At 43.4% G+C, this 13,477-nt stretch overlaps 1 protein-coding gene across 7 annotated transcripts in view; it reads right to left on the bottom strand.

The window, feature by feature from the left end:
- LOC134342864 (pleckstrin homology domain-containing family G member 4B-like) overlaps window positions 1–13,477 on the bottom strand; it is a 228,639-nt gene that overhangs the window by 77,671 nt on the left and 137,491 nt on the right. For all 7 annotated transcript variants that reach the window (XR_010017127.1, XM_063041518.1, XM_063041517.1 and 4 more), the window contains 2 exons: window positions 13,197–13,283; window positions 9,100–9,216 (listed from right to left, as the gene is read on the bottom strand). Coding sequence is in view for 6 of the 7 variants with exons in the window: in XM_063041518.1 (XP_062897588.1) it covers window positions 9,100–9,216; window positions 13,197–13,283 (204 nt within the window). In the remaining variant the exon portion in view is untranslated. The remainder of the gene's footprint in view (window positions 1–9,099; window positions 9,217–13,196; window positions 13,284–13,477) is intronic.

Genomic DNA, 13,477 nt, shown 5'->3' with positions numbered 1-13,477 from the left:
CCAAGTGTGCTCTTGGAATTTTATTGTGCTGATCTATGTTGAGAGTAAACTCACAGATAGCAAGAGAGCTTGGGTGAATGATTGCCTCATAGTGGGACTCCTAAATGCATTGCTCACACCACCATGGGGATACTGAGTTAAAAGCTGGTTGCTTACCAAACAATTGCAATAAATTGTTTTGGAGAGAAAAACTATTGAAATAGAAAAGCTTGACTTGTGAAGGTAAAAGTTTGTAGTTGAATGGGAAAATAATTAAGGAAGAATCTCATTGAAGTGTAATCATTCAACTATTTCAACAGTACCAACCCACAGGATCACTGTGTTTAATTGGGAATGAAGAAACTGAAATTGGACCAAACTATTTGAAGGCAGGCGAAGGTCTCGGCCTGAAACGTCGACTGTACCTCTTCCTAGAGATGCTGCCTGGCCTGCTGCGTTCACCAGCAACTTTGATGTGTGTTGTTAGAGAAGCTGTTTTTTTTTAATTAAATTGTTAATTGTTAAAGATACTCTATTTAAGAAAAACTAAAATAATCAAATAATCAATGTTTGAGACAACCTTTCATTGTGGCAGTCATAATACAACAAACACCAGGGATGATCAAAAGGACAGTGATGCCACATGATGGGTCTTGGAGGCCCAGTGGATTCGGCTTTAGTTCCTCAAACTATCTTTTGATGTTAACTTTTCTTCTGAATACGTGAATATGAAAAAAGGTAGATGTTTCATCATTTCTGTCTTTCTGAGTGAGGTTAACTACTGCTAGTAGCAAATTAAAACAAAAATAAATAGCTAACACTAGAAAAACTGGAAAAGCTGTTGTCAACACACAGAAAATGCTGGAGGAGCTCAGCAGGCTAGGCGGCATCTATGGAAAAGAATACAGTCGACGTTTCGGGCTGAGGTCCTTCGTCAGAACTGCGTAGATATTGTTACGAGAATACACATAAAATTAAGATGTTTGCTGGCCTGGGCTAGCATCAGTGGCATCAGCAGTTGGTCTGCCACCTGCCCTCAGGGGAAGGAGAGATAAGGAACAATGGAGCAGCGTCTGGAGATGTGTAATGAAGGAATGTGGGAGAGAGAGCTGTCTGGAGCGGCTCCCCTCTTTGAACCTTGAACTGTTTGAAGTGATGGACAGGCGATGCCCCAGCAGGGGGATAAAAAGGGACAGGTTCGCTAAGACAGACACACACGCCACCCGAGGTAACGAGACCCTGGAAGCGGTGCGCCTCTCACGAGTGGGTGAGAAGTGCCAGACAACGACAAGGGTGGAAAGGTACGATCAGCGGGAACCCGGTGTGTGTCCGCCCTTGCCTGGGTGCCGGGTTCACTGCAGAGGATCGACCGCATCTGGAGGAGGGGTCACAGTCGGTGACCTCAGGTGACATCACCAAGGACCCGCCCAAAAGTTGCTTGTGAGCCATCCCACTGGTCTGTGAGTGAAGCCGTTCTGAATGATCAGTTGTTCCTATTCTATGTCTCTCTTCCCCCACCTTGTCCATCGCCATGGCAACGATTACTGCGAACTGAACTACTAACTGGACTGGACTTTGAGTCATTTTGAAATTGGTCATTTACCCCTAGACAACGATAGAGCTTGATTGATGCTGTTATCTTACTTCTGTGCACATGTGTGTTTATCATCACTGAACTGTTGCATTTATTATCCTTTCGGTTACTGTGTTGCTTGTTTCTTTAATAAAACTTTCTTAGTTCTAGTACTCCAGACTCCAACTGAGTGATCCATTTCTGCTGGTTTGGCAACCCAGTTACGGGGTACGTAACATAAGTGGGGTTCTCGTCCGCGATTTTGAACGCTAAATTTGGGACGGAGTAAATTGATTGGGTTAAAATTCCCGAAAGAAAGAAAAGACAAACAGCAGAAATGGAGGTTGAGGAATTTATAAAGGCGCCGACCTTGGAGGCATTAGAGGATGCCAGGAAATCGGAATTGATAGCTGTGGCCAAACGGGTGAATCTTGCTAAGGTGAAGTCGACAATGAGGAGAGAGGAGATACACAGAGCTATTGTAGAGCACTATGTATCTAAAGGTGTGTTTCCCCAAGGTGAGCTGGGGGTGGTGTCTATTGAAAAACCTGCTGGAGACGCGGTACAGGTACAGCTTGAAAAACTGAGACTCGAGCACGAGTTCCGGGTACGGCAGTTAGAACACGAAGAGAAGCAGTTAGAAAGGCAGGAGAAAGAGAGAGAGTTAGAAAGGCAGGAGAAAGAGAAAGAGTTAGAAAGGCGAGAGAGAGAGAAAGAGGTAGAAAGGCGAGAGAGAGAGAAAGAGGTAGAAAGGCAAGAGAGAGAAAGACAGTTGGAGAGAGAGGAGAAACAGAGGGAAAGGGAATTTGAGCTGGAGAAGTTAAAGATAAGGGCCGAGCAGGGGCTCGTGCCGAACCAAGGTGGAGGGTTCCGGGCGACCCAGGAGGTTAGGCTGGTTCCCCCATTTGACGATACCGATGTGGATCGGTACTTTCTCCACTTCGAAAAGGTGGCTATAAGTCAGGAATGGCCGAGGGATAAGTGGGTTGTTTTACTTCAGAGTGTACTGAAAGGGAAGGCCCAACAAGCTTACTCAGCTTTATCCGCGGAAGATGCCCAGAAGTATGAGGTGGTGAAGGAGGCCATCCTCAGGATTTATGAGTTGGTCCCGGAGGCATACCGGCAGAGGTTCCGGAATGCGAGGAAGCGGTGGGACCGCACGTATTTGGAGTTTGCTCGTGAGATGCAAACATATTGTGAGCGTTGGTGCGCCTCGAAAGGGGTAGAGGGGGATTATGACAGACTGCTGCAACTGATTCTGATTGAGCAGTTTAAAGGTTGTGTCCCTGAGGGTATGAGACCCTACCTCGATGAGAAAGAGGCAGCCACGTTAGCCGCAACTGCTAAGTTAGCGGATGAGTATGCGTTGACGCATAAAATGAAGGTTGCCCCGAGTAAAGGCTACCAGAAGGGTAGTCAGGACGGCGGGGAGAGTCCGCCGGAAAAGTCAGAAAGTAAGCCGGGGACTAGTGAAAAGGATAAGGTAGACCGGGAGCAGTCTGGTAGGAAGTCTCCTGGGGTCGTCTGTTATAATTGTGGGAAAGTCGGACACTTTGCGTCCAGGTGCTTTGCCCCAAGGAAGGAGACGGGGAAAGGAAAAGCGGAAATTTTGAATGGCTGTATTGAGCTGTTAAGCGAACCGCTAGGGAAGGACAGGTCTGAAAAAGTCCAGGAAGGGCGCGAGAGGTTTATCTCGGCCGGATTGGTGTCAGTGAAGGAGAGGTTAAAACCAGTTCCAGTGCGGATCTGGAGAGACACGGGAGCGTGTCAGTCACTAATACTGAAGAGTGTATTAGAGTTTAGCTCAGAGACCCAGACTGGGGAGGTAGAGGTCAAAGGTGTTGGGGAAGGGACAGAGTCAGTCCCTTTGCACCAGATACATTTACAGAGCAACCTGGTCTCTGGACTAGTCACGATCGGGGTGAGGCCCGAATTACCGATGAAAGACGTGGAAGTCTTGCTCGGTAATGACATCGCCGGAGGAATCGTGTTCCCAGTCGTGAGATTGACGGGTCAGCCTGCCAGCATGGAGGCCCCGCCCGCGATGGTGAATTTAGCTGAAACATTTCTACCAACCTTGTATGAGACAGGGTGTAGTGAGATAAGTGGTAGTGAGGGAGCTGGGACAGACGTAGCAGTAGCCAGGAAAGAATTTGTGCAGACGCAGGAGCGAGACGAGGGGCTGATGGTTTTGGCAGAGACCGCTCTCTCTGACACAGCCTTGACAAGCTATTGTGCGGATGAGGAAGTGCTAAGGAAGAAAGGGAAATCAAGTACAGCATCCGCAGATGAGGAGTGGGGGGTGGTGCAAAAGAGTTATGGGGATGAGGTTTTTAACATGGCCCACGAGGTACCCCCCGGTGGACATTTTGCAGTGCTGGAGGAAACAGTTGGTGGAATCATGAAAGAGATTTACCGGCTGCCCAGGGGGAAAAATGTTATTGATCATGACCGACGCGAACTGAGACGGTCACTGGCTTTTGATATGCTAACAAACCTAGTCGGTGTTAGCGTGGAAATCAATGAAGCTAGGGGCCCCCTGCTAAGAGAAAAAAACCATTTTGAAAAGATTAGGATGGGATCGGTCAGATGGGAGAAGGCTATTGTTTTGGCCAGGTCTACTGATAAGGTCTCTCCCTTAATCCCCGAAGGAGTAATTAAACGACTCACACCCATGTGTTTGATTGTCCCGAGGAAATGCAAAGAACTGGGACGTTGGGTGATTGTGGTTACAATAGGGCAGCCAAGTAAACAACACCCATATTTTTTGAGTAATTCAGTGACTAAAGGGCTGATGAACACAGAGGTGTGTATTCGCAATTTAATACGGCTGTCTGAAGCCAGTTTGATAGTGAACCTTGAAAAAAATGAATTTGGCCACACGAGGGTCACCTACCTGGGAATTGTGGTGACACAGGGGCAGCTGGCAGCGATGCAAGCTACAGTGCAGGCTATCGCTGACCTCCCAACCCCGACAGACAAGAGGGCCCTCAGAAGGCTTTTGGAGATGGTGGGGTACTGCAGGAAGTTTTGCAATAACTCTGCGGTCAATACCCGTCCCCCTCCTACTAAGCCCTTGCGAGAGAAAATTGAGTCGGAATGGGACGACCCTTGTTGTTGTGGTCCGGGACAAAGCCAAATGAGAGGTTACATTGGTCGCAATTCATCAGTGTTTTTGGCCACTATGAAGTTTGCTGAGTTGGAGCCTGGTCTAAGGGATTATTAATAACACGTGTAAAAGGAACAGAAAATGTGATGACTGTCTGTCAAGGTGTTGACAGCTTCAAATTCTCTGTATTAGCTAAATAACTGTTAAAGATGTATATTGTGTATGTATCCGATAATGTAGTCATGTTTGTAATTTTTACCTCCCGGTAAAAATCCTTAAAGGGGGGAAGTGTTACGAGAATACACATAAAATTAAGATGTTTGCTGGCCTGGGCTAGCATCAGTGGCATCAGCAGTTGGTCTGCCACCTGCCCTCAGGGGAAGGAGAGATAAGGAACAATGGAGCAGCGTCTGGAGATGTGTAATGAAGGAATGTGGGAGAGAGAGCTGTCTGGAGCGGCTCCCCCTTTGAACCTTGAACTGTTTGAAGTGATGGACAGGCGATGCCCCAGCAGGGGGATAAAAAGGGACAGGTTCGCTAAAACAGACACACACGCCACCCGAGGTAACGAGACCCTGGAAGCGGTGCGCCTCTCACGAGTGGGTGAGAAGTGCCAGACAACGACAAGGGTGGAAAGGTACGATCAGCGGGAACCCGGTGTGTGTCCGCCCTTGCCTGGGTGCCGGGTTCACTGCAGAGGATCGACCGCATCTGGAGGAGGGGTCACAGTCGGTGACCTCAGGTGACATCACCAAGGACCCGCCCAAAAGTTGCTTGTGAGCCATCCCGCTGGTCTGTGAGTGAAGCCGTTCTGAATGATCAGTTGTTCCTATTCTATGTCTCTCTTCCCCCACCTTGTCCATCGCCATGGCAACGATTACTGTGAACTGAACTACTAACTGGACTGGACTTTGAGTCATTTTGAAATTGGTCATTTACCCCTAGACAACGATAGAGCTTGATTGATGCTGTTATCTTACTTCTGTGCACATGTGTGTTTATCATCACTGAACTGTTGCATTTATTATCCTTTCGATTACTGTGTTGCTTGTTTCTTTAATAAAACTTTCTTAGTTCTAGTACTCCAGACTCCAACTGAGTGATCCATTTCTGCTGGTTTGGCAACCCAGTTACGGGGTACGTAACAATATTGACTGGCCTGCTGAGTTCCTCCAGAATTTTGTGTGTGTTGCCTGGATTTCCAGCATCTGCAGATTTTCTCTTTTAGTGAAAAGCTGTTGTCAAGCTGTCAATAACAGTATAAACAGGAGACGAATTTCCTGTAGGGCTACAAACTCATTTTCAACTATTTCTCACACTAATAATTTATGCATTAAATCCATGCATGTCTTTGTTTCCATCCCTAACCTTCACCTTTACTTGCTGCTCCACATTGTTTGATTTCTTCCTGCAAAAAAAACTTGAAGAATTTCAGTATGATTTATGGTGGAGAAAACAATGGTGATGCATTTTCTGGGAAATGTTTACTCAAACTGATTGTTGAGAGTTCAACATGCTGCAACGGTGACATCGGCCACTGTTGTCCTGAAGATTTTGGCACTAGGGTATGTTACTGAGCATTTGTACCGATATTAATCAAAAAGGGGTCCATTCCATTGACCTGTAGTTAGTTTGTTCAATAAATATTTATTCATGCAAACTGTTGCATTTAGTGCAGTGTAATTGGAACACTTGGCAGCATCATAGTTTAATCTCAATACTGTAGAGTTATAGTTCACCTTCTGATGCAAAAGATTGCTGAATTTCCATTTGTTTTTAAAGTGGTCAGTGTGTTCAATAAATAATAGCTTTTGCGTCAAAATATTACATTTGGATTTTTCATGAGGACACAGGACTCAAGTGACAAAAGTGCCAAAAGTGACAAATATTGGGAAAATAGATTTGACTGGATGGTTTAATGCAAGAACACAGCTTTCAGCACAATTATGTTCAATTTATTTTTCTCTTGAGAATGTTGCTTATACATTTGTATGATGCTATGTGCCTGTCCACCATATTCAGCAGATAAGTTCCAGGTAATGACCTGGAGATTGATTCTGTAGGAGTGGTGAAAGCAAAGATGAAAAGGAAGTTGGAAATTGAGGGACTTAATTTCAAGATGCGAGGAACAGAAGAGGGAAATGGACCCACTAGATTGTTCTATAGAGAGCCACACCTAATTCGCAAAACCTTAGTGAAGGTAACAATGATGTCAGTTGATGGCCTTCTTATCCTCGGTAACTATGTGAGTATTTAGCTTCCAGGGAATTCTGCATTAAATATAGTTGAAATACACTGTATAGCCACGTCATGCCACCCGTGTAATCCATGCCTGTTAACCTGTGTATGGAAGATCAATAAAAAAAACTGCAGATGCTGGAAACCCAAAATTAAACCTGGAATGCTCTGCCTGGGGTGGTGGTGGAGGCGAATATGATAGCTGCGTTCAATAGGTTCTTAGATAGGCACATGGATGCACAGGAAATGGAAGGAGATGAACATTGTGTAGGCAGAGGGAATTAATTTAGTTGCGTTGATTACTACTGTAATTGGCTCAGCACAAGACTGGTCTGGTCATGAGCTGTATGTTCTGTCTTAAAAAACGAAAGTGCTAGAAATACTCAGAAAGTCCGACAGCATCCATGGAAGGAGAAAGACAGTTGAAGTTTGAGGCTGAAGACTCTTCTTGAGGACTACCCAAATGGAGGAGTGAAAGAGCTGATCGGAGTATCAGGAGAGCTCCCCAGGCTCTCATGGCCAGCTGCCCAGTCATAGCATGGAAACAGGCCTTTCAGCCCAACTCATCCATGCTGACTGTATTGCTCAGTGAGCTGGTCCCATTTGTCCGTGGTTGGCCCATAGCCCTCTAAACATCTCCAATCCACGGACATATCTTCTTGTTGTTCCTTTTTGTGCATTGTGATGCATTGGGTGTCACTTTTTGATATTTTCTTAGCATTTGTCTGTTTTTTACGAGTCCAAGTCACTAGCACAATGCTCATCCCAGCATGGATGGAAAGTGTGCAAGGGCCTGGCCAGATTTGAACCTGGGACCATTTGTCTTGAAGATTGGTGCTGATACCATGTTACCAGCTGGCACATGGACATATTTAGTGTGTTTTTAAATGTTGTTTATATACCCACCTCAACCTCTATTTCTGGCAGTTCATTCCAAATCATTGAGTGAAGAAGCTGCTCCTGATGTCCCTTATACATCTCTAACTCATAGTTATAAAATAATACAAGCTTGGAAACAGGCCCTTCAGCCCAACTCACCCATGCTAACCACGGTGTTCACCAAGCTAGTCTCACTCACCAGTCTTTTTCCATAATTCTCAAAACACATCTTATCTGCGTACTTGTCTAAATGTCTTTTAAATGTTATTTTTTACATTCAGTAAATGTAATTTATTAGGGGCTGCTTGGTAATATAGTGGCCAGTCTAATGCTGCTATAGCACCAACAATATGGGTTCAATTCCACGGCTATCTAAAAGGAGTTTGTACGTTTTCCCCGTGGCTATGTGGGTTTCCTCTGGGTGCTCTGGTTTCCTCCCACATTCCAATGACATATGGGTTAGTAGGTCACATGGGTGTAATTGGGCTAGAAGAGCCTGTTATCATGACATATATCTAAATAAAATTAAAAGATTAAAAAAAATTGTCTCCCTTTATATTCTGGAGAAAAGTCATCAACTTAATCTCTCATTTGTTTGTGTGTTCAATTTAATCTCTGGCTGAGTGGCAACACTCAGATATTACTTGTCTTCCTCAGTATTGCTTGGGGAAATGAGCCTGAGTGGTGTACCAAGTGCAGATCACCTGACTCACATCCACAAGATCTACCGCTAGGTTGAGCTAAAAGAGATTTAGGTGGGGGCAGGGACATGGTGTTCAGCAATGATTGTTGAAAACAATAAGGCTGTATTTCTAAATAATAAAGGTTAAATTTGCATTCTGTCCAGAGGGAAACCCCCTGTCCAAGAATCAAACCATAGTCACCTCTGATGGAAACATGGCTGTGGCTTTTGAAGATCAGTTATCACAGCTTCCAGGTATCATTCCAAAAGCTCTTCAGAGATGCCACCAAGATTCAAACACTTTCAACTGTGTCATTACTGGCCAACCTTCTTTCATACATTTGACTCATTACCACACTAATAATAAAGAAATCTGTGTATTGTTAGGACTGGACAACTTCTGAACATACGCAGACCAACAGCAGGTAAGGGCTATGCCTCAATAAATGCCAGATAACACACTTGAACAAGAGCAAACACAAATACCTCCTGTGTAACTCAGCTTCCAACTTCCATCGGAAGAAAAGTTGTTTATTAATGTGCTTCTATTAGGCTTTGAGCCGAAATGCAACCCAATGCATATTGCTGTTTTCTACTTAAACAGTGATCTTTCTCAAAGGCGTGAGACCCATTACTCACCATACGAAACTGAATCCATTCAGAGTGACTGTAAGGGAAAGTCCCCTCTAGGTTTTCAGTCAGTTGATGGCTGTCAATGAACTTATGCAGTGTTTTCAAGGATGTCAAAATTTCCAGCTGTTTAAAGAAAAAAAGACAACATGCATTTTACAATTTGTTATCCATTCAAAAGCTGGCATCACATTGCAGAACACAACTGTCTTATATTTGAAATGATTTCTTTAATCTATCAGACCGATACCATTGCACAGATCCATGAAGAGGAAAATAGTTTTCACCATTTTTCAATTAGCAAGTCCCAGCAGTTTTCTCCAACAGATGCTAAGATAGACTTGAGTAGGCTAATGACCTTCTTCTGTACCATAATAATTCAATGATTTCTTAAGATCCATTTACTTGACACTTTCAAAGTTCAGAGAAAGGTCACACCAATATCCGTTCCCTTTTCCGCTGAGTTTGAGATCTCATTTGTCGCGAGCAGAGACAGATTTAACAAGCAAGCAAAATCTGTAGGACTTTCTACCGGAATTGAGATTGTGGGTGCCATTATTTGTCAAGAGTAGCTCCAGATTTAACAAGCAAGGGTCAATAAAATAAGTTAGGTTTAAGTAGAGCAGCCATTCTGAGGTTGGGCCAGTGTAGGAGTCTAGGATCTGAGGTCTAAAGCTTTAGCTTGAGAGGTTTTGGTGAATAGCAGGTTAAAAAAATCTTATTTTAAAGATATGTAATAGATAACTAAAAGGATCTTAATAAAATAGGGATGCTAGATCAGGTGATGATTTATAGCTGCACAATGTAGGAGCTGGTTAGGATCCCATTGTGGTTCCTGGTAACCGCATCTGCTCAGGCTCAAAATTAATGACCTGAAGTTAGATGCATCAGGGAGAGCGGAGAGTTACCAGGACACTGTGTTTTAGGAGGGAGTCACACCCATTAGATTAACTACTTTAAATTTAGTCTGTGGCCAAAGAAGAAAGGGGTGTAACTGCAAGTGATACAGGCGGGGGGGGGGGTGGGGGGGTGGTGGTCCAAGAGTTGGTGCTGGAGGAGCCTCAGCCCTCGAGCTTGCACAGCAAGTCTCAGATTGTTCCTCCCGGTGAAGATGAGAGTGGGGAATGTAGGAAGCATGAGTCATTCAATCATGGCACCGTGGTCCAGGAAGTCATTCAAGAGGGTGAGAGAAGAAACAATTAGTTGTAGTTGGAGATAGTACAGTCAGGGGAATAGAAACAGTTCTCTGTCACAAGGATCGAGAGCCCCAAAAGTTGTGTTGCATGCTTGCAACATCTCATCTGACCTCCAGAGGAATTTGGAGTGGGAGGGGAAAGATCTAGTTGTTATGGTCTGCGTGCGTACCAATGATGTAGGAAGAACAAGGAAAAGGTTTTGCTGAGGGAATTTAAGCAGGCAGGGACTAAGTTAAAATGCAAAGGAAAGAGCTTTGGATTCTTACCCGATAGTGCTAATCTCTAGTAAGATTAGAGTTAAATGTATAGCTCAAAGACTGGTGTGGGAGAAGTGGGTTTGAATTTGTGGGACATCAGTGCTAGTATTGGGGAAATAGGGAACTGTTCCAATGGAACCATTTTGGGACAAGGGCACTGGCAAATCATAAAACTATGGCAGTGAAATAGGGCTTTCAACTAAATAGTCGGGGGGGGGTCATCTGCTTGGAAAAGTATGGATAAAGTAAAAGGAAAGAAGAGTGAAGGAGACGTCTATGGAATAAAGAATAAGACAAAAACTTAAGAGGGGGATAAGAAATTAACTTCAGTTAACAGGGAGACAAAATTGAAAAGAAGGGTGGTGAATAAAGGACTGAAAATGTTATATTTTAACGCATGCAGTATATGAAACGAGGTACATGATCTTGCAGCAGAAATTGTCAAGTTTGATGTTGTGGGCATTGCAGATAGTGGTTGACATATCACAGGTGGGAGATTAACATCCGAAGATACACATTGTGTTGAAAGGACAGGCAAGAGGGCAGATGGGGTGGGGTGGCTTTGCTGGTAAAAATTAAATCAAATCCTTAGATGCAGAATACTTATGGGTAGAGTTCAGAAACTGCAAGGATAAAAAGACCCTGTTATGAGTTATATACAGGATTCAGAACAGTTGCCAGTATGTGGGGTACAAATCGCAATAAGAGATAGAAAAGACATGTAAAAAGGTCAATGTTGTGATAGTTATGGGGGATTTCAAAATGCGGGTAGACTGGGAAAGTCTGGTAGGTGTTGCATCCAAAGAGAGGAAATTTGTAGAATGCCTATGAGATGGCTTTTTGCAGCAGCTAGTGGTTCAACCCACTAAGGATAAGACAATTCTGGATTCGGTGTTGTATATTAAACCAGATTTGACCTGGAAGCTCTAGGTAAAGGAACCCTTAGGAGGCTGTAATCATATACGGTACAATAGCCGCTGAGTTTGAGATCTCATTTGTCGCGAGCAGAGACAGATTTAACAAGCAAGCAAAATCTGTAGGACTTTCTACCAGGATGAGATTGCAATTTGAGAGGGAGAAGCTAAAATGGATGTAACAGTATTAAAGGTAACTACAAAGGCATGAGAAATGTGCCGGAAAAGTTGATTGGAAAGGGACACCAACAGGGATGACAGTAGAGCCACAATGGATGGAGTTTCTTGGGATAATTTAGAAAATTCAGAATTGGTTCATCCCTAACAAGTAGAATTCAATAGGGTGGATGAGGCAACAATGGCTGACAGTGGAAGTTACCCACTTCCTCCAAACAAGTGAGGACCAGGGAGTAACAAAAGAAATATGATTGAATGGGCTGAATGGCCCAATTCTGCTCCTATGCCTTCTGGTCCTAAGCTTCCAAATGCCTGTCATTCCATTCAGTGGAAGTTAAAGAGAGTATAAAAGCAAAAGAGGGGACATATAATATAGAAAAATGAGTGGGAAATTAGAACATTGGGAAGATTTTAAAAAGCTACACAAGGCAACCAACAAAGCAATAAGGTGAGAAAAGATGAAATATGAAGATTAGCAAGCCAATAATATAAAAGAGGATACCAAAGGTTTTTTTTCAGATTTATAGAGTTAAAAAGAGACAAGATCATTGGCTGGAGGTGAAGAAGAGCGGGTTTGTAAATGAGGAGGGATGAATCTACCTGAAATAAGTTCTCAGTGGAACACTGGGATCTTCCTCTTTAAATAAATCAGGCAGCACTACTAAAACCTGGTGAGGTACAGCATTCCGAATAACAGAAACATTTCACGGCTACATAATCTATCCCCTCACAGCAATATGTCTTTGTGGAAAATGACTGAGCCCAATAAGCTCATGATTGCCGATTTTAATTTCCAGCTTAGTGCAAAATAACCCAGAAACCATCATAATCACTTTGCTACGAAATGTCTAGGTCTTTACCTCCTATAGAATATAACCCCTAGTCCTGCCCTGCAGTGTCTGTCTAGGAGTTTTGTGTTCAGGTCCATGGAGTGGAACTTGATCCCAAAAACAGAATCAGAATCTGGTTTATTATCACTGTCATATGTCATGAAATCTGTTGTTTTGCAGCAGCATTACAGTGTAATACATAAAAAAATACTATGAATTACAACAAAAAAATTATGCACACGTATATGTGCAGACATGTATATATGCATTGTCTTTTGAAAATGTTCTCGATGTTGGGGAGGTCAGTGCCCATGATGGAACTGGCTGAGTTTACTGCCCTCTACAGCATTTTCCAACCCTGTGCAGTGGATTGGAAAAAGCTGGATCTAAAGGGCTCATGCTACCAACTCAGCCTTGCTTTGAATAAAATGGGAGAATTTTCTCCTCTGACAAATATGCCTTGCCAGACAATATTCAGTGAGACTAACAGCATCTATTGCATGAGTAAAGGCCAGCACACATTTGACATAGAAGTGGGAAAGCATAACATATTAATAAAACAAGTCTAACTAGAATAAATCAGCAAACACGAGGAAATCTGCAGATGCCGCAAATTCAAGCAACACACAAAAAATGCTGTCTGGCCTGCTGCATTCTACCAGCATTTTGTGTGTGTTGCTAGAAAAAATAAGTATCATTTTGATTAAGAGTCTTCTTATAGAGGACACTTACTGATATTCCTGGACATTTCTCCAGCTTGTGAGTTGCTTCTTTATCTGTCAATATCAGTACACAGTGAATGGAGTGGGGGGCACGTTCCTGCAGAATAAACCAGCAATGTCATTGAAATAGCCAAAACATCTGCACTCTACATATAAATTAACCAATTATATTAGATCCCACAGTTCAGGTGACAACCAAACTCAAAAGTAGCCTGGATATTCCCATAATTATTTTCTAAATGGAGTGGAGATCTTTGTTAAGGTTAACTAAAGCACTCAGCATAATCAAAG

The sequence above is a fragment of the Mobula hypostoma genome, chromosome 2 (genome assembly GCF_963921235.1).
Source record: "Mobula hypostoma chromosome 2, sMobHyp1.1, whole genome shotgun sequence".
NCBI lineage: Eukaryota > Metazoa > Chordata > Chondrichthyes > Myliobatiformes > Myliobatidae > Mobula > Mobula hypostoma.
The sequence above is the reverse complement of the archived record's forward strand: the minus strand, read 5'-3'. Positions and strand labels throughout refer to the sequence as shown.